A 19,574-nucleotide genomic window follows, 5' to 3' on the forward strand; every position below is an offset into this window, starting at 1 on the left:
CCCTCGTACGCCGGAAGTGGAGCTGCGCGCGCCGGCACGGCGGTCGGGAGGGGCAGACCAGGGAAACGAACCGCCGGCAAACCGCAGACGCTGGTCGCTCGGGCGAGTGAGGAATCCTGGTCCGTGCGGGCCACCATCCCGGAAGTGGAATTTAGAGGAAGTAACTACTAGGGTTGCTTGGGTATAATTGAGTTCTCGAGATTCTAGGGGAGGACTCACGGAACTTCTTGTGGTTTGGGTCGCTCCTGACGAACTCAGAGGTTTTATTTCTCTTCATTTGAAGGAACTAGATTTTCTGCTGAGCCCGAAGTATTTGTGGTCGGGCAGAAGGTGGTTCGGATAAACAAAAGTCCATCTGAGGTAGTTGGTCTGCGCTCTTCCTCCGTGGCGGCTTTGGAAGTGAACAGATGCTTTAGCGGCGTATCATGGCTCAGCGAGCAGTGTGGCTCGTAAGCCACGAACCGGGAACCCCAGTTTGTGGAACCGTCAGATTCTCCAGGTAAATGCAAGTCTGCATCGTCAGGGGCGATCAGTCGGAGGGATGGATCCTGTAGCCTAGTTTTGTGATGCAGTGTGTAGGCGAATCATTTAACCTTTGTTTCATCTGTCAAGTGAACGTTTTAATAATACTACTTCCTAGTGTTGTGGGAATTAAATGAGTTGATGACTGACACATATTCAGTATTATGTGTTTTCTAATACAGTGTTACTTAGTATCACGGTATCTTTAACTCCACCTGCTTGGCATTGATTTGGGGATGATAAATGGAAGGAAATTTACTGAGCACTGTACGTTTTAAAATTCTTCATTAATAAAAATCAGTCAATGACGCTTTAACTTATTCTTGTGTAAAATCCTTGCTGAGCAATGCCAGACTGTTATTTTCATCTTACCACGTTTCTTTTTCATTCCTAGAAAATTTCAGATAGCTTAACGTTCCTGGTTGTTGAATAAAATTGAAAAAATACAAAAATTAAATTGTATTCACTATTTCTTAGATAATGTAAGCTGATCTGGCTTCATTTTTAAATTTGCCACATTTGATCAAAATGGCTCTGTGAAAGAGTACTGTACAATAATTCTTGGTAAAATGTGAGTGCGAGTAATTTGTTTCACCTTTTATTCTCAGTGCCTATGACAATTTGATATTGCCAACAAATTAATTCTTCCCTGAGGAAAGCTCTATAGTGAAGTAGTGTAGCCCTGAATTGAGGTTGAGACAGATAAAGACGAGTGCAAATTTAAATAAAAAGTGGTTGGCAATGTGAACATGAAAAATTCCCACTTTGCAACCTAACAATTTTTATTAGTAAGGACATCCCAGTTGGAGTTTAACATTTTCCCCCAGCGTACCTGACTTATAGTTGTTATCATACCTGAAGTAAGGGAGTTAATAATACTCTTTAATGTGGTTCATTAGCCTCATTGGTCTGTAAGAGGTACTCCCCATTTTACTTATATAGTCCCTTGGGTATCTGTATTTCTGCCATTCTCCCTGCCTCATAGGTAACTTGTATCTCTTTTTTGCTATCCTTGTATTTGTGTGTCTGTGTATGCAGTTTTCAAATTACTGTAATTGTTCTATAGACTTCATTCTTTTTCTTATATTTGTTAGATTTCTCAGCATTATTTTAAAGAAACTTTCATGTTATTTTGTGATCATCTAGAGCAGCACTGTTCAATAGAATTTTCTGCAGTGATGGACATGGAAAATGTTCTAAATCTATGCTGTCTGATATTGTAACCACTAACCACATGCAGCCTCTGCAATGTGGCTGCTGTAACTGAGGGACTCAATTTTGTTCATTTTAAGTTTAAAAAGTGACATGGATAGTGGCCTCTACACTGACGAGTACATGTCTAGGTCATTACTCTTCAGTACTCTATAGTTCACCCTCCACGTGTTACTTACTTATTATCCTGTTCCCCGTTGAGGTATCCCAGGTTACCTCCAGCTCTGCCATCAAAACTGGGCTGCAGTAGATATTCTCAAAAGGTCCATGGGGCATATCTATGCTGATTTTGACTAAATGCTTCCAAATAATTGGCTCTTCGTAATACTTTCTCCAGTCTACACTCTGATCATCAGCAGAGAGCAAAGGTTTCCCATATCTCCCTTCTTTCCTAAAACTCAGTTTTTGCCAGTATAGCATTTTATTTTCATTTCATTTTCTCTGTGTTGCAAAGACTGTTAGCCCTTGGGTTTCCTCTTCTGTGAATTGCCTGTAGATATTCTTTGTTCATTTTTTTCTTTCAGATTCGCTGGGGAGGGGGCAGTGTCTGTTAATGTGCAGGAGTTTACTGTGTATTCTTGACATTAGTCCCATGTTGTTTTTTTAGTTCTTACAAATACTTTATCATTGCCAGTTACCTGATGTTGCCTTTGATTAAATAGAAATCACTGAGTTTATTGCAAGCAAAGTAGTTAGTGCTTCGTGAAATTTGTTGAAGTCTTTCCCTACGCTTGTCTCCCAAGGATATCCACCTGCGTTTTCCTAACTTTATCATTGTATCTGTTACATTTAGTCCATCCTTGGATATGTTGTTAATACAGGGATCCCAGTTTGTTTTTCTCAATACTGTGGGCCAGTTTTCTAATATCGTCTTCCAAACGATACATATTCTTTTTCACTGATTTATGGAGCCATTGGTAGTTTATTGTGTTTCCCATGTAAACATTGGTCTGTCTCAGTTCTGTTACTTTGTCTGTTACTGTACCAGTACCATACTGTATTTATATCTGTGGCTTTGTAGCTTATCTCAATATCTCATAGAAGTCAGATTTTTCCTGCTTACAGAAATAAGCTCCTTAAAGAAGTCATGCTTGTTTTCAGAATTTTTTCCCACTGTGCTCAGAATATTTCAGAAAAAAAGGTGTGTTTGGGTGGGCACTTCAACATCTCTATGGAAGCAGCACGTTGGGTTCAAATAATTCATTTGTCGCTTACTAATTCTGTATTGTTGAATGAACTAGTTAAGTTTTCCTATGTCAGTTTTCTTTCCTCTTGGGGCTGGGGTAGGGTTAAACAGGTATGTACTGGCATATTATCCACATATATACCAAAGGATAATGGCCATCACTTAAGATTTAAAAAGTCAAATGACCTTTCCCCTATCTATTTACTCCCCCTTCTTCTCCTCTCCACCACAAAAAAAATCTTGGTCTAGATTCTGTTTTAGAGGTTTGCTGCCCAGATAAATAGTATTGGGTTAAGTCTGGCTGAGGTTAGTATTGTACCTCATAGTTGTAGGGCCGTTTATGGCGTGAGTCCTATTTTAGAAAAGGCCTTGAATAAATTTAAAATGACAGGTTGAGTTATCCAACAAAAATATTTATTGATCACATACTGAACCATTGTAGAAGGTCCCAGATTAACTTATGTTTACATTCAGTCATAAGAATCTTGCACATAAGAAGAAATTTAATTATCCTCTAGGTAACTAGAGGATTAGACACTGTACTAGAATTTAGTCCAAAGTCCTCAATGATTCTTATTCAGAGACTCAAAGAAAGAAATGGCATTTACCTGCTACTCCCTTACTAGAGTGCTAATTCTTTCCCCTTCTCAATCAAAAAAATGCATCAGAATATAAATGAGTGAGGTTTACTATATTGATGACTTTGAATACATTCTTATTTTCTTTTTAAAGAATACTAGTAAACATCAATATTTTATTAGTAGAATTAGTGGAAAAATTATCTTTACCAGGTATATTCTTGATCCTTGATGAGAATTGCTGGTATATTCTTTAGCCACCTCTTTATTTTACAAATAAGAAAAAAAGACTTGGGGAAGTTAGCTGATTTACAGGGAAGTTAATAGGCAATAGGTGACTTTGTTCTGGACAGTAGAATAGAGAGGTAAGGAATAGGGAAAGCACATATTTTTTGAACTAAGAAAACCTGATCTAACATTTCTGTAAATGAACAAAAGCACCTTTTAATCTGATTTCCCACATGATGGGGGGTGAATTAGTAGTAACTTACCATGCACCCTAGAACATGCAAATCATAAAAAAAGTATTCAGATTGTATTCTGTTTTATGGCCATACTATCTTCCAGGGCCAGAGAGGTAAACCATTATTACTGAAATGCTCATGTATTTTTGTAGGGGTTGGCAAGAAAACTCAGGGTACCTGTTATTCATGATAGGTTGAATAACCTATCATTCTTTTTACAATTGTATCATCTCAACTAGTGAATTCAAAATTATAGAGGGTTAAATCAAGCCCCTTCTTTTGATCCTACTCTACTAAGATGGAATCTGGGGGGAAAGTTCTTATAGATGCCCAAAATGTGTATACAATCCTTGCCTGCCAAATGGGAATCTGAATGGCCAAGAGACTAGGATTTTGAATGCTCTACCTATTTTAAAAAATGAACTAAGTTGAATTATTTTCAGAAATAGATAATACTTTATCATTTGAGATAATATACTAAGTATACAACAGTTACTATAGTCAGAACTTAACATGTAATAAAATATTTTTAGGTTGTGGTTTTTTTGTGTGTGTAGGTATTATTAAGTATTTTGTTATTACTGTTTGCCTTCAGTTTTGAGGGGTTTTGGGGGGGATTCTTTCATGGGTATTTTATTTGGAAGAATCATTTGTAATGTTTTTGTTTCCATACTGCAGGCGGTATCCAACTGTTGAAAAACGAGCCCAAGTCTTCAATGGAGCAAGTTATGTGCCTGTTCCTGAAGATGGTCCCTTTCTTAAATCACTGCTCTGGGAACTTAGATTACTGGATGAAGATAAGGACTTCGTGGAGAGTCTTGATAACTGTTCTCACATCAATAAAACCTCTGTCTATGGACTTAAAGTGGGAAGTGAAGAACTCTGGCCAGTGGTTGCTTTTCTGAAGAATGGCATAATATATGCTTGTGTTCCATTAGTTGAACAGTCTTTATCCCCTCGTCCGCCATTAATTAGCATTAGTGCAATTTCACAAGGCTTTGAATTTCTCTTTGGGATTCAGGATTTTCTTTACTCAAGTCAAAAAAATGACACTGAGCTAAATACAAAATTGAGCCAACTGCCTGACTTGCTTCTACAGGCATGCCCATTTGGAACTTTGTTAGATGCCAACTTACAGAATTCTTTGGATAGTATGAGTTTTGCTTCTGTGTCTCATCCACAAAAACAACCAGCCTGGAAAGCTGGAACATACAAAGGAAAACCACAAGTTTCTATTTCTATCACTGAAAAGGTGAACTCTATGCAATACGATAAACAGGATATAGCAGATACATGGCAAGTAGTTGGAACTGTCACTTGCAAGGTAAGATTCTTCGCTGGTACTTGTTTTATCATCTGTGGAGAAGGTAAAATTGGCTAACCTTAGTTTACATTATTATGTGACATTGTTGATTTTTATAAACAGCAGTCATTAGATGTTAGATTCATGTCAAATTTAGTAAAGGCACCTTTTGCATTTCTACTAACTGTATTAGTTATATATTGCTCTGTAATCAATTGCCCATTGTCCCAACAAAGAACATTTATTATCCTTATACTTTCTGTGGGTCAGGATTTCAGGAACAGCTTGGCTGGAACTTCTAGTGTAGACTCTCCCATGAGATCACAGTCAAGATATCAGCTGGAGCAATGTCACCTAGATGTTTGATGGGGGTTCAAGATAGACTTGCAAGGTGCTCATTCACACGACCAGTTAATGGTGGGAGGACTTAGTTCCTTTACATGTGGCCTTCTCAACAAGCTGCTGGAGAAAGTCCTCACAGCTTAGTGACTAGTCTCCTGTAGATCAAATGATTAGACAAGAGACAGACACAGGGCACAGGTAGAAGCAATTTTTTATTACCAAGACTGAGAGGTTAGAGAGCATCACTTTCACCATTTTCTGTTTGTTAGCGCAGGTCACTAATCTGGTCCACACTCAAGGGGGCTGGACTTAGGCTCCACCTTTCAAGAAGAGTAAAAATATATGAAAATGTTTTAAAACCACTATATCTATTTTCCATTTTCTCTAGCAGGAATGAAATTGACAAACGTTTGATTTAATATCTAAAACCCTTTTGAAGGGCTCTTGTTTTATTTAAACAAGTCAGTGAGTTAATATAGGGTTACCTGGTTAGAAAACAGGAAAAGACGAAAAAACAACACAGTTTGCAGTGATCAGTACCATGTTGAATAGTGATCCAAAATAAAAACCTTCCAAGTACAGTTTTTAAAAGTGCATATTGCCCTGGCTGGTGTAGCTCAGTGGATTGAGCACGGGCCTGCGAACCAGAGGATCGAGGTTCGATTCCCAGTCAGGGCACATGCCTGGGTTGTAGTCCAGTTCCCTGCAGGCCAACTCCCAGCAGGGGACGCACAAAAGGCAACCATACGTTGATGTTTCTCTCCCTCTCTCCTTCTCTTCTAAAGATAAATAAATAAATAAAATCTTTAAAAAAAAAGAATTATTCTAAAAAAATAAATAAAAATAAAAGTGCATATTAATATTCTCAGATATCTTTATTTTTCTGATACCTTTCTTTATTCTCTGCATTGTGAATATAAACTTTTTGTATCTCAAATTTAATATTGAGTAGCTGTATACAACTTCTATAGATTAAAAAAAATGGATTTCAAGAACAGGGAAGTAGAACAGTCCTGGCAGACAAATCGGGTCTTCCTTTTCCCTTTTAACCTAAATTGATCTAAAAGTTAGCATGTTAAACTCAATTCCATCATGATCAAAAACACATAGCCGTTACTAAGGTCACTAGAAGTAGGTATCGTGAAGAGCTTCAAAATTGAGATGTCCGTGGATTGTTATTTGTAAATCTTAAAACAGTTTAATCCTTTTTTCTCATAAATTCTGTGAGATAAAAGTAGGAAAAACCATCAATTCTCTTTTTTTCATTCTGTGACAATAAATAGGCGATATGTTATATATCATTTACTATTAATTAATATCGTAATGTTTAAATGTCGCAGTTTGTTAATAAGCTGACCCTAGTTTATTGTGTGTGGGAATTTTGGATTGAGTCCTGTTCCTTGTCTGATACAAATTATCATGATGGAAAACTTTCTTCTTTGAAAAACTTTATTCTAAAAATAAAAAGTGTAAGGGTGTACCTTAACCCACACCCTAAATGTTTCTTTAAACTTATATGTAAATAGTGTTTCTGTTAGCCAAACATCTTTTAAAGGAGATGTCTAAATACTAAATACTTAGTATTTAAGGGAGTTTTATTGTGAGGCCTCTTATAAATAGAAGGTAATTATCTTCACTTTGTCTTAGTCCTGGTAGCCAACCGACAGCCAGTGGACTGAAGTTCTAGTCCCCACTCCATCACTAACTCTCTGTGTGCCTTTGGAAAATTCATAATGTTTTTAAGTCTTTTCTGATTTTTAAAATGAGATAAACTCCTAGGTCCCTTCTGTTTTCATAATTCCTAGATAAGAGTCTATGTTTACATATGCTAGACTGATTTAAAGGGTAGCACATAGATTTCTTCTGGAATAGATGTCTTTATTCTATAGTAAATGACTGCTGATCTGGTCTTTTAACAGACCAGGAAGTGGAAGTGGATACCTAGGAAGTGGATCATTTGTTGGTGGTTTCCATAATGGCTACAATTTTCTGATCCCTGTAAGAATGTTAGAAGCTAATTTAATAAGTATAAATTGAATATTTTGAAATTTAATAGTATTTGCTATTAATATTTGCTTATTTTATTATCTTCACAAATATCTGTCTAAAATCATATCTCTCTTTGTTCTTGCTGGTTCACACGTAGAAAGTGAAGTAGCAGATGGTTTAGAAGTTGAAACACTAAAATATTTTAAAGTTTTATAGTAAGATTATTTGGCATTTTTATTTTCAAATGTGATTGATTTTATTGTAACTGTCACCAAAGACCTTTATAGGACATTAAATATACATGGTACTGTTTATATTCTTGCATGCTCCCTATATGCTTACATTTTATAGCACATATATTCTTGAATTCACACACATGTCAAGCAGTAGATAAAACAAAAAGGTAAAACATTTCATATTAGAATGGTAAATGAAGGTAGGTTTTTAAATTAGAAAACAATAACCCATTCAGCAAATATATTCTGAGTGTCTCTTACGCATAGCCATGTGCTAGACACTAAGAGGTACCAAGAAAAATAGAGGCTGTGGAGCTGTCAAATTTGGCTTCCATGGCCTTCCTAGAATACTGACTTCCCTTTCCCTTCCACCTTCCAAGTCTCTCATGAGTATCTCTCATTGGCAAACCAATCCAGACCACACAGGAAAAAGATCCTGGGCTTCTCTCCGTTGCAGGGGTAGGCTCTGGAGGTGACAGTACAGAATGTAAGGACTTGCACAAAGCATCAAATAAGCTGAGGTTACAGAGAGAAAAGAAGATTGTAGCTGGAGGGAATAGCACATTCAAAAGCATGGAGGTAAAACAATATAATTTATTCAGGAAAATTAAAGCATCCTGTGTCTACAGCATTAGGTAGAAATGCTACCTAATGGGTAACAGGGTAGAAAATGATAAAAGAAATGTGAAAGCCTTTAAAAGTAATACAAAATGGAGAGAATACTGAAAGGTTTTGAATGTGGTCAAAATACGAGAATTATCTTTTATTAAGATGACTTGACCTGGCTGGTGTAGCTCAGTGGATTGAGCACGGGCCTGCGAACCAGACGATCACGGCTAGATTCCCAGTCAGGGCACATGCCTGGGTTGCAGGCCGGTTCCCTGCAGGCGACTCACGAGAAGCAACCGTACATTGATATTTCTCTCCTTCTCTCCTTCCTTTCCCCTCTAAAGATAAATAAATAAAATCTTTAAAAAAAAAGATAACTCGACACTGATTGAGGGTCGATTGATTAGAAGAAAACAAATCCAAATACTTTTAGAAGACTATGACAAAAATTGTAAGGGCCTGTACCAATAAGTTTGCAACAGGAATGGAGAGAAGTCGGTGGGTTTGAAATAGCTTTTTAAGGGTTGTAAATATAGGCAGAGGGCTCCAGGAAGTTTCTCCTGGTCTCTGGGTTGGATGTCTGAGAGCCTGGTCAAACTGTTAAGGAGAACTCAGAAAGCACAGAGAACAATACCTTGAGAGAAAAGTGAGTTATACTGTGGAAAATGACTCAGATAAAGTCAGGAAAACCTCTCCCAGAAGATTTATACTTCTAAGATCTTGGTAATGTGTTTCCTTTTGTATTACAGTGTGATTTAGAAGGAATCATGCCAAATGTTACCATCAGCTTGAGTCTCCCCACCAATGGATCTCCGCTTCAGGACATTCTAGTTCATCCTTGTGTGACTTCTCTTGACTCTGCCATTCTGACTTCTAGTAGCATTGATGCAATGGATGATTCTGCATTTAGCGGACCTTACAAATTTCCATTCAGTCCACCTTTAGAGTCATTCAACTTATGCTACTACACCTCCCAGGTAAACAACCTCAGAAAAGTTCAGACTTTGCAAGTCATACATTTGGTCCAAAGGAAAACTTTTTATGAGTTATTTACCAGAGAGTAATTGATGACGATGAAGGTTCAGTTCTTTAACTAGGACGCCTCTTAATCTCTGGTGTCTGTAACAGCACTGAATGATTTTCAAAATCATGGGATTTTTTATTTAATGTTCTCCAGTAAGGAATTCATGCTCATAAGAAAGAACTTTGTATGATTTAGTCATTGTTTGAACTGTGAGCATTTAAAGATACCTCTCTTATCCTAGGCAACTGTGGTTACAAATATATTAATAGCTCTTTATTGCTTATTGAATAACTGCTATGTGTCAAACATTGTCATAGGCATTTCATATGTATTTTCTCTAGTACTTTTAAAACCCCTGAGAATAGGTATTATTTGCCCCATTTTACAGATGAGGAGAGTCTCAGAGAAGTTAAATGACTTGTATAAGGTCACATAACTGATAAGTTGCAGAGCCGGCATTTGAACCCCACATCTTTTCTACTATACCATTTGTCTCTTGTAGTTGTGAATCTGTAGTTTTGAAAAATGTACTCATGCTAGCTTAAGTAAGAGAGTTTATTTTGAGAATGAATACAGGAGTCAATCTCATTGTCATTCAGGGATGAGAAGTAGAAGGCCCAGGCTATACTGGAACTAGAATCAGAAAATTAAAACTAAAATCACTCTGTACTCAAGGTCTACACCGCCTGTCTCATCCCTGCTTCTCAGTCTCCTCTTCCAACTGGCTTTCTCTGCTTGTATCTGTCCTCCAGCTCTAGGGTATATACTGTAAAATATGTGCTTCCTGTTTTTTACTTCGTATGTACCGGAAATAGTAATTGGCTCATTCACCGTACAGATTATCTCCCTTTCAATCAATTATTGATAACTAATTAAGTCAGCTGCTGCTGAGCTGATGGGTAGGGGGTAATCACAATTTTCAAATAGGGCAGCAGGAACCATGGGCAGGGTGTTAGTGCATGTCCTATATTGCAGGTCATAGAGAATCTGGAGGAGGGAAAGAGGGGAACCTAGACTAACAAGAGTAGGAAAAAGAATGTAAGAATGTACTGCACACCTTTGTAAGCTACCTTTCTCATCTCTGAAAACAGAAAGAAATGGAAGAATCCGTGCACTTACAACAAATGTAACTCCATCATCTATTATCCAAACGACTTGGAGTAACCCAGTAGTCATTAAAGACGTATTTGTATATAATGAGTATATTACTGTATATAATGAGTAAATCACCATTGATATTTTAGACTTATTAACCTTAGTATTATATAAAAGTTTATGTTTATTTCCAGGTTCCTGTCCCACCTATTTTGGGCTTTTATCAAATGAAAGAGGAAGGAGTACAGCTAAAAATAACGGCCAATTTAAAACTTCACGAAAGTGTGAAAAACAATTTTGAATTCTGTGAAGCTCATATACCCTTTTACAATAGGTAGGAATAAAATAGCACTATGCCATAATTTCTTCCTTCCTTAGTACATTTTCATTGCCCAACCATAAATTACCTGTCTTTGTTTTTCTACCTTATTTTTAAGATTTTTTATGTCATTCAAATGAACGCTGATTCTGAACCAAAACATAGTCAGTAAAAATAATCTATTTACCTTCACATGTGTCTTTATTTTTTGGTTAAACCTGCCAGTAAGTATAAATTTACACCAGTGTAGCTTTCTCAGAGATTATTTCACTCCTGGCTTTATTTCTAACAATTTCTCTGTATTCTGCATACAAGTCAGGTCAAGCTCAACTATCAGCTATCTGGTAAATTAAGTCAGTAGTATCATAAGATTACAGTTGACCCTTGAGCAATTGAGGGTTGGGCCACTGACCCCTGCGCAGTGGAAAACACCACGTATAACTTTCGGGCCCTCAAAAATTTAACTACAGTTTCCCCTCTGCACCTACAGATCCCAACCATGGATTTGAAAGGTTGACCCTTGAAAACGTGGGTTTGAACTGTGTAGGAAACCCGTGTTATTCAAGGGTGAACTGCTTCCTCATAATTCTACTCTTAAACTTGTTCTACAGCATAGTTCTTTTCAAAGGGTATCTAATGTATAACAAAATCATAGTTTTAATGTTATGTCAATCCATATGACTGTTTATATATTCTGTATGATTTTTATAGTTGTCTTTAGAATAATAATAAAATGTATACCATCACCAAAATGTCTTCAGAATTAATAATGAAATATATGTCATCACCAAAAATGCTTATTGTGTTTCTGGTGTTTTTTTGAGATGTAATAATTATCTGTTCTACTCTCCTCTGCAAACTTGAATGTAGAAATGCTTTTATCTTTTCTTATATTAAGTAACAGTAGCAAGATTTGACTTAGATTTCTTAAAATTATTGTATGTGTGATAATTTTTTTTGTATTGTGTCCTTTTTTAAAGAGGTCCAATCACACATGTGGAATACAAAGTTAGTTTTGGCCAGCTCGAAGTATTTCGAGAGAAAAGCTTATTGATCTGGATTATTGGTGAGCTGGGTTTTATTTATTGATTATTTTTCATTCGTTAGCTATAGAATCTACTTAACTTAGGATATTGTGTATTTTTGTTTTTAGGACAGAAATTCCCAAAATCATTGGAAATTAGTCTTTCTGGAACTGTAACTTTCGGAGCCAAGAACCATGAGAAGCAGCCATTTGACCACATTTGTATTGGGAATACAGCATATTTAAAGGTAAATATATTTATATTACTCAATATATTAGAAACCTTTCCTTGGTTTTTAAATTGCATATATCTAATTGATTTTTAATGTTTGCTAGCCACTGTTTTTTAAATTCTGGGTGCGTACTTTTTTGTCTGTGCTATTTTTTTATTTTTGCGAGATTCTTTTTGTTTAGTATTAGTCACTTTCTATTTCACTTTATACTATAAAACTTTTAAGATGAAACAGGTAAGTATGGCCTACACATCTCAACTCAGTCTAGTTCTGCCTAGCTGTAATTACCATGTTTGAGATTTGTATGCCAGAAACGTAAGATATAGTCCTTTTCCTCTAGGGACTTTTTTTCAGTGGTCCATGTCAATAATTGATCAGTGCTAACTGTTTTTGGTGTTTCAAGGAGAGAGTGAGCACTTCTGACCAAAGTGGTCAAGGAACGCATTACAGTAGAGATGGAATTTAAACAAAACTCTGAGACCCAGCTAAGCATAAATATGAAACCATGAAGATTGACTAACATTTGTATAGGTTAAAGAGGTAACTTAATCATGAGAATGAGGATAACAAAACAAGTAGGAACTAGTATCAGGAACAATAGTGACACATATGGCTGGATAAGATTCAGGTCTGGATTATAGAGGGTTTGAATCTACTTCTATTCCTTTGTTAGAAAATAAGAATTTTTTTGAGAGGGGAATCTTGTTTCAGAAAGTGATACTTTATGAAGATTAATCTAGAATGTATGTGAGGAAGGCAAGAGAAATAGTAACTATAAACAAAGAAACTATTTTTTTAGCTCTAATAGTATTCTGGTTAAAAAGTAATAGGTGATCATGCTGAACTCCTGTGGTATCACAGAAAGAGAATGGAAGAGACTGTGACAGGAGTTGTAATAAAGGTAAAGCCTTGGCCACTAATTAAATATAGAGACAAAAAATAGTTTAAAATCAGAGATGGTGTTACATAAAATAGGGATCTCCATTCCCCTAGGCTGTGGACCAGAACCACCCTCCACCACCAGTCTGTGGGAAAACTGGTCCCTGGTGCCAAAAAGGTTGGGGGCCCCCGGTTTAAAAAGTATGTCACTTAAACCAGATGAAGCTCCAAGAGAGCAGAGACCATGTGAGTCTCATTCATTCCTTGTTTTACTACCAATATCCAGACCAATACCTGCCACATAAATATTTGATGAGTGGATCAATATAGTACTTAGAAGATAATACAGATATGGAGAAAGTTGAGAGGGAGTGCATTTCATGTCGCGTATGTTGCTATTGGTAGCAACCTATCCCAGTGTAAGTGTCTAGTAGGGAGCTAACGACTTGGAACTTGATTCTCAAAAGAGAGCTCAACTATATACAGGATTTAGGAGTTATCTGTGGATAAGAAATACCATAGTTGAGACAGTAGAAATAAGATCAAGAAAAAGATAAAAGGAGGAGGAAGATTTGGAAGAACCAGTGAAGGCGCTTGAAGAGGTGATCAAAAAGGTAGCAGAAAACCTACACAGAGTGGTATCAAAGAAGAGAGATTGAAATCTCTACATGAGAGCGTTAGGGGAAATGGTGAAGTCAGAAGTACACTTGTGATACTTACTTCTTCTGTCTTGGTTTCAACTATGTCCACAAGCTATGTTTCAAGGATTATTTTAAAAATTCCTGCTTCTAGATATTTTTCAGAAAAAAATGTGGGGTGTCACTACACTGTATGTCTTTCAAAGGTAGGGATTATGACTTTTCATTTCCATCACCTAACCACTTATAATTTAATCGAAAGTATGCACAACCAATCTGTGTTCACTGAATAGATTTATATAATATCTAGGTTTTTGGAAGTCAGTCTTGTTGTAACTTTAAGCATCCAGAATTATATTAAACAAGCAAGCAAAAGCCCTTTACTATTGAGATAATTTGAGAAAAAATGTCAAAGATCTAAAAATTACATTCTATGAAAGTGATCAGTTTGGTAATTGAAAGGAGAAAGTTAAGAAATAGGATAAATCTGCAAAGATGGGAGATGGGAGGGAAACAACATAGTAAAAGATACCATAATATTGCAAAATCAGGCACTTTTAGCAGCAGAGATGAAGAGAAGCACAGCAAAAGGAGACTGGAGCCGTGTCAATTACACAAGTTTCATAGTTCCTGTGACTGTCACTGTGAGGCAGGCACCCGGCACTGCTTTCAGAGAAGGTACTAATAGCCCTTTCTATTATAGTGCAAAATAATAATTGGCGTTTATACTGATGATACCACACTATCAATTAGACCTAGGAACTAAGAATTACATTTTAGAAAGCTTTTGTGAGAGAAAGGGTGATTTCTAAGCTTAGTTATATAAAAGTTAAATTTCAGCTATCTAGACCATTAAGTACAGCATCTCATTTCCTCTAAACACCAGAATAAACTGGTGTTTCTCTTTTAGTAATTGCATTCTTATGTTTTGCTAGAACATGTATATGTTTCTGCTTATAGAAGAATTACGATCTAAATATACTGCATAGCCTTAGAGATAGAAAAGAAAATACAGAGCATCAGCTTTTGTAATCAGTCAGGTCTGAGTTCAAATGCCAGCTCATAGCTTCAGTTCCCTCGTTTGTACAGTAGGGATACTTTGCAGGGTTAGAGTTCATGTTAGCGAAGTGGTACATATGAAGGACTTCATAATGCCAGCCTTACCAAGAAATGACAGTAATGGAAAAGGGAAGTGGTGTGTGTATATTTGTACATATGCACACACGCAATATTCAGGTTTAATATTCTGTGATTTTAATTTTGTGAACTGTGTGAAGTAAATTCCTAAAATTGTGCCAAAGGAAAAAGTGTGACCATTATTTTTACCAAAGAATCACGTTAATTTTTGGTACATTTCTCTTTTTCCAGCTTCGTTTTAGGATCTTAGATTACACACTTACTGGATGTTATGCAGATCAGCATTCTGTTCAAGTTTTTGCGTCAGGAAAACCAAAAATAAGTACACGTAAGTTGTATACATTCATATTGACTTGAGGGAATTAAAATGGTGTTATGCAGTTATTACCTAAGGTAAAATTAAAATGTAGCAGAAAAAGATGAGGGAGCAATCCCAGTTTATAAAAATTGGTCTGATTCTGTTCCATGTAACATTTGGTATACTTTACATTGCCCTCTGTCTTCTGTTTATAATTGTCTGGATCAGCAAGGATTGACGGAGTTGGACTTTAGTATAAAGTTACATTTATTTTACTTTGTTAACATACACTGTTATTTAGGGGTTTCTCACAGGCACTTTGGTGTTGAACAGATAAGAGGGTTAAGTCTAGCTTAGTTTGTTATCTGTGTGATTTTAGGCAAGTAAGTAAACAGCTCAAAGTTTTAGTTATCTCATCTGTAAAATGTAAATAATAGTATTATTTACCTTGTGACTCATGAGATTTAAATAAAATTATATTGGCCAGGCACTTAGCATGATGCTTAGCATGTAGTATGGATTCAATAAATGCTACATATGAGTATTTAAAATTTTAACTTTCTAGCAAATGTTGTAGTCAATGAGCATTATTTAGTACCTTCTCTATCTTACAGATAGGAAGGCAATAGAAAGAAAGTTTTCTGTGTTTGGTGAATTTGTTGGTCGTAACAAAATATGTATATGGTCTATATGAAAATTTAGGGTGACAAAAAGTAATTTATAAATGAATTCAAAATTATTTAATCCAAAACAAATACACATATGTGATATAGAACAGAAATGTAGCTAGAATGAGGTAGAATAAGCTAAATATAAGCAGAAATTGTTTGCCTCATATATTAAGGAGAATAAAACTACTGTATTTAGATAAGTTTTTTAAAGCTAAGGATTAGGGCCCTTAAAATAGGAAGGATAGGACAGGACTTCTTACTTGAAATGTTCAAAAGAATTACAGAATTCAGAACTACAGTATTCTAAGCAATTACTTGTAAGGGCAATAATAAATTTTATGTAATTCTATGTCATACTCTTTACCTCCCCAAAGTTTTTCCTGTTTTCTCCTATATCATTTTTTGGCAGTATTTTAAAGAGATGCGTGTATATGAAATAGTCTTCATAGTGCAAGTTGTATGTATGTGGAGGCATAATACAGTAATGTCAGTTTGGACAAACTGGTTTTGTCTAAATCCAAACACCAATATTGTAGATTATATCCATGAGTTACTGAGTGCAGAATGTTAATTTAAATAATAATGACTAACATTTATTGTTTACTATATGCCAGGCACAATTCTAAATATTTCATGTGTGTTAACTCATTAATCTGTACAACATCCTATTAAGTGTTATCTCCATTTTACAGATGAGGATGCTGACAGAACAGAGAGATTGGGGCCACCTAGTTAGTCAGTGGCAGAACTGGCAACCAGACCCAAGTAGTCTGTCTCCAAGCCTGGCTGCTTAAACCATGTGCTGTGTTGACTCTCAATGTTGTTGAGTTCCCAAACTGGGAAAAAAAAAAGATAAAGTAATATATCCTAGCTATCCTACCTGTATTCTTTCATTATGAAGAAGAAAAGTAAAAAAAGGCAGAATTGGATGTTTAGTGATATGATAATATCAGTAGGGTATGATAATAAAAATTTACAGGGCAGAGGGAGGTAGTAGGGTGAAAATGGAGACAACTGTACTTGAACAAAAGAAAAAAAGAATTTACTGTATTTTTCGGACCATAAGACACACCTAGGTTTTAGAGAAGGAAAATAGGAAAAAAAATTGAAGCAAAAAATATGGTAAAATATTTAATAACATAAATAACGTGGTATTTCACCAGTGTAAATATAAACAGAACTTAACAGCAGCAATAACAACCATTCTTCCTCCCAAATTGGGGGGAGGAGGGCACGCGATGCATCTTATAGTCCAAAATATACAGTACATATGTGTAGTTCAAATTAGCATTATCTTAATTTTGTATATCAGAAAACTTTAGTTCAAGGAGTGTTGTCATTTGTCCAAAGCTACAAAGCTATTGAAGCAAAAAGCTTAAATTTGATCAAAACAATAAGAAACCATTGAAGCAGTCTTTAAAAAACATTATTAGAAGGTTGTATATTTATAGCTTTGAAACTTTGACTGAGTAGAGAATAATTACAAGATCAGAATCAGGACCTTGGTAAAGAGATTACAAAGAGGAGTACTTGTTCTCAAAGTAAACGGCCCATAAGAAACAGAAGTTAGGGGAAATGTGAGGGGGAGATTAGCAGATTTGGCGTTAAGTGAGGCATATTGGCATAAATTTGTCATAAATAAGTTTATAAGTAGATTATTTAAATATTTTAATGAACTCATGTTTTTAAAGTGGTGAAAGTTGTAAATGTGCCTTGATAAAATCAAATTAAAAGTTTCCTTCCTTGAAATAATTGTGCTCCACAATTTTACAGTATCAGTCTCTTACTAAATTTTGTTAATATAATATAGTCTTATCATTTCTTTCATTTTTCAGACCGGAAACTAATTTCTTCTGACTATTACATATGGAATTCTAAAGCTCCTGCTCCAGTAACATATGGATCATTATTACTATAATTATCTCATGTGTAAATGGGATTTATGCAATAGTAACATAGCCTACATTAAATCATAGTCTTTAATTTTAATGTGTATGCATATAACCTGTAAGTGAGAAATCACTGAGTGCTTTAATCATTAAAAAATGCTCTTGTTTGATGTTTTTAGTCTGACATAGTTTGAAAAGATTTTTTTAAAGATTAATGTCTCCAATTTCATTACTCTTTGATTTTACTCAAAAATAATTCAGAGCATAAACCACCAGTTATTCATTTCAGGCTTATTTTAGACTCGTCCTGGGTCAGCCTGTTACATGGTCCTTCCTGTGCCTGCAGCAGACATGGCTAATCAATCACAGACATGGCTAATCAATCACAGTCCCCTCTGTCCACTGAGATTTCTGGATACAGGCTCAGCCTCCTCTTCAGTACAAAGCTACAGGCATCCACTCCTGATGAATTGTAGATGACATGCAAGATAATAAAAAATTATTTGCTCTTCCAAACCTGAGTACTAAGCTCCTACTACATCGTGTTGTTACAAAATACCAGAGACCGTATTAGAAACAACTGTAAATCTCTTGAAAAAACAGCCAATTAAAACAAAGGAAAATTGTGTAAACAGTAAACTGTTCTTAATCAGAACTATCCAATTGACTTATAAATAATCTGCATAATTCTACTGAAGGTGGTTATTCTTACTCTCTTATTAGCATTCTTCTGTGTTCCTCAGAATCTAGTCATACTCTTTATTCTCTACCTGTCTTGACAATTATATGTCTCATTCTGTATCCAAAGTAGTTCATTGTCAAGTTGGACTTTAAGTGACCATTCAAAAAAAGATGAAATCTCAAGGTTCTCAAAACTTAATTCATGTCAAGTTTCTTTTTACAGAATTAGAAGTATTATGAAAAAATATACGTTATAAATTAGTATTTAATTAAATTGTATCTTGGTTTCTATTTTTTAATGAGTTTCCCAAGGAAAAGCATAGAAAAAGCTGCTAAGTCCTTGAAAAAGAGTTTGAAGGAATATAGCATATAAATTTAGGATTTGAAATATGATTTTTAAATTAAAATCAATCCTCCTCATTATAAACTCATTTTCTGCAAGGCATTAGCATGGCATAGTGTTCCCCATTCAAAATTATCCCAAGTAACAAAGGAAGTAGAATAACTGCCTGACCAGGATTTTTAACTTGTTATTCTAGCTTAATCATTGATAATCAGTAGTAAAAACCTTTCTTTTGAAAGAATAAGAAAAATATTTCCCCTAAGTTATTTGATCTCTTAAACTCAAGGAAAGCTTAACATTTAACTTATGTTAATATTAATGGAGCCATTTGGACATCATGATTGTATAAATGTTTAGCAAAGTACACTAAAATAGGCAAGAGTCATTTATCTAGTTAGTTGACAAAAGATTCGGTATAATAATGCCCCAGGGAAAACTTTCTTTATAAGCAATCAGAAAACCAGTGAATCTTTGATTTGACATTTAGAGAAACCTGAGGAAAATCTAGGGAGTCCTGGAAAGAGTGTGGGCCATGGGCAAGCTGATGCCATCTGTCTCCATCCCACCCTAATGTTACATTACAGAACTGAAACCAACTCATGTTTTCATCCTGTTAGGATCAGCTGGACACATTGTGACGCTTTTGATTTTGTCTAGAAACCTGTCACTTCAGGATAATTTCTGAAGACAAGGTCCGTTTCCCGTTTGGTAGGTGACCTGTTTAATGTTTTCCCTGTGTCTGGGAACTCCTTAGTGTAATTAGCGACCTTTGAACTCCACAACTAATCCTGAGCTATTTTGTATTCCTTACTCATCTTTAAGGCTGGACCTTTCTTTTCTTGAGAGTCTGCTGCCACAATTAAAGAAGAAACAGCTGCATTTCAAAGGGATTCCGATTCCAG

General features: G+C 35.6%; 1 protein-coding gene across 2 annotated transcripts; it reads left to right on the forward strand.

Annotated features, from left to right (window-relative positions):
- The first annotated feature begins 85 nt into the window (after positions 1 to 85).
- On the forward strand, positions 86 to 18,792 carry AP5M1 (adaptor related protein complex 5 subunit mu 1). Of its 2 annotated transcripts, XM_037054381.1 has the most exons (8): positions 86 to 499; positions 4,641 to 5,286; positions 9,191 to 9,418; positions 10,755 to 10,894; positions 11,860 to 11,945; positions 12,033 to 12,151; positions 15,022 to 15,118; positions 17,595 to 18,792. In XM_037054381.1, the coding sequence occupies exons 1-8, from the start codon at positions 426 to 428 to the stop codon at positions 17,675 to 17,677; spliced, it is 1,473 nt and encodes a 490-aa protein (XP_036910276.1). In that variant the 5' UTR covers positions 86 to 425; the 3' UTR covers positions 17,678 to 18,792. The 2 variants fall into 2 exon arrangements, with proteins under 2 accessions (XP_036910276.1, XP_036910277.1); XM_037054382.1 differs by lacking the exon at positions 15,022 to 15,118 and having other exon boundaries at positions 17,595 to 17,704.
- Positions 18,793 to 19,574: the final 782 nt, after the last annotated feature.

Source organism: Sturnira hondurensis, unplaced genomic scaffold (assembly GCF_014824575.4).
Source record: "Sturnira hondurensis isolate 20B ecotype Veracruz unplaced genomic scaffold, ASM1482457v3 Scaffold0008196, whole genome shotgun sequence".
NCBI lineage: Eukaryota > Metazoa > Chordata > Mammalia > Chiroptera > Phyllostomidae > Sturnira > Sturnira hondurensis.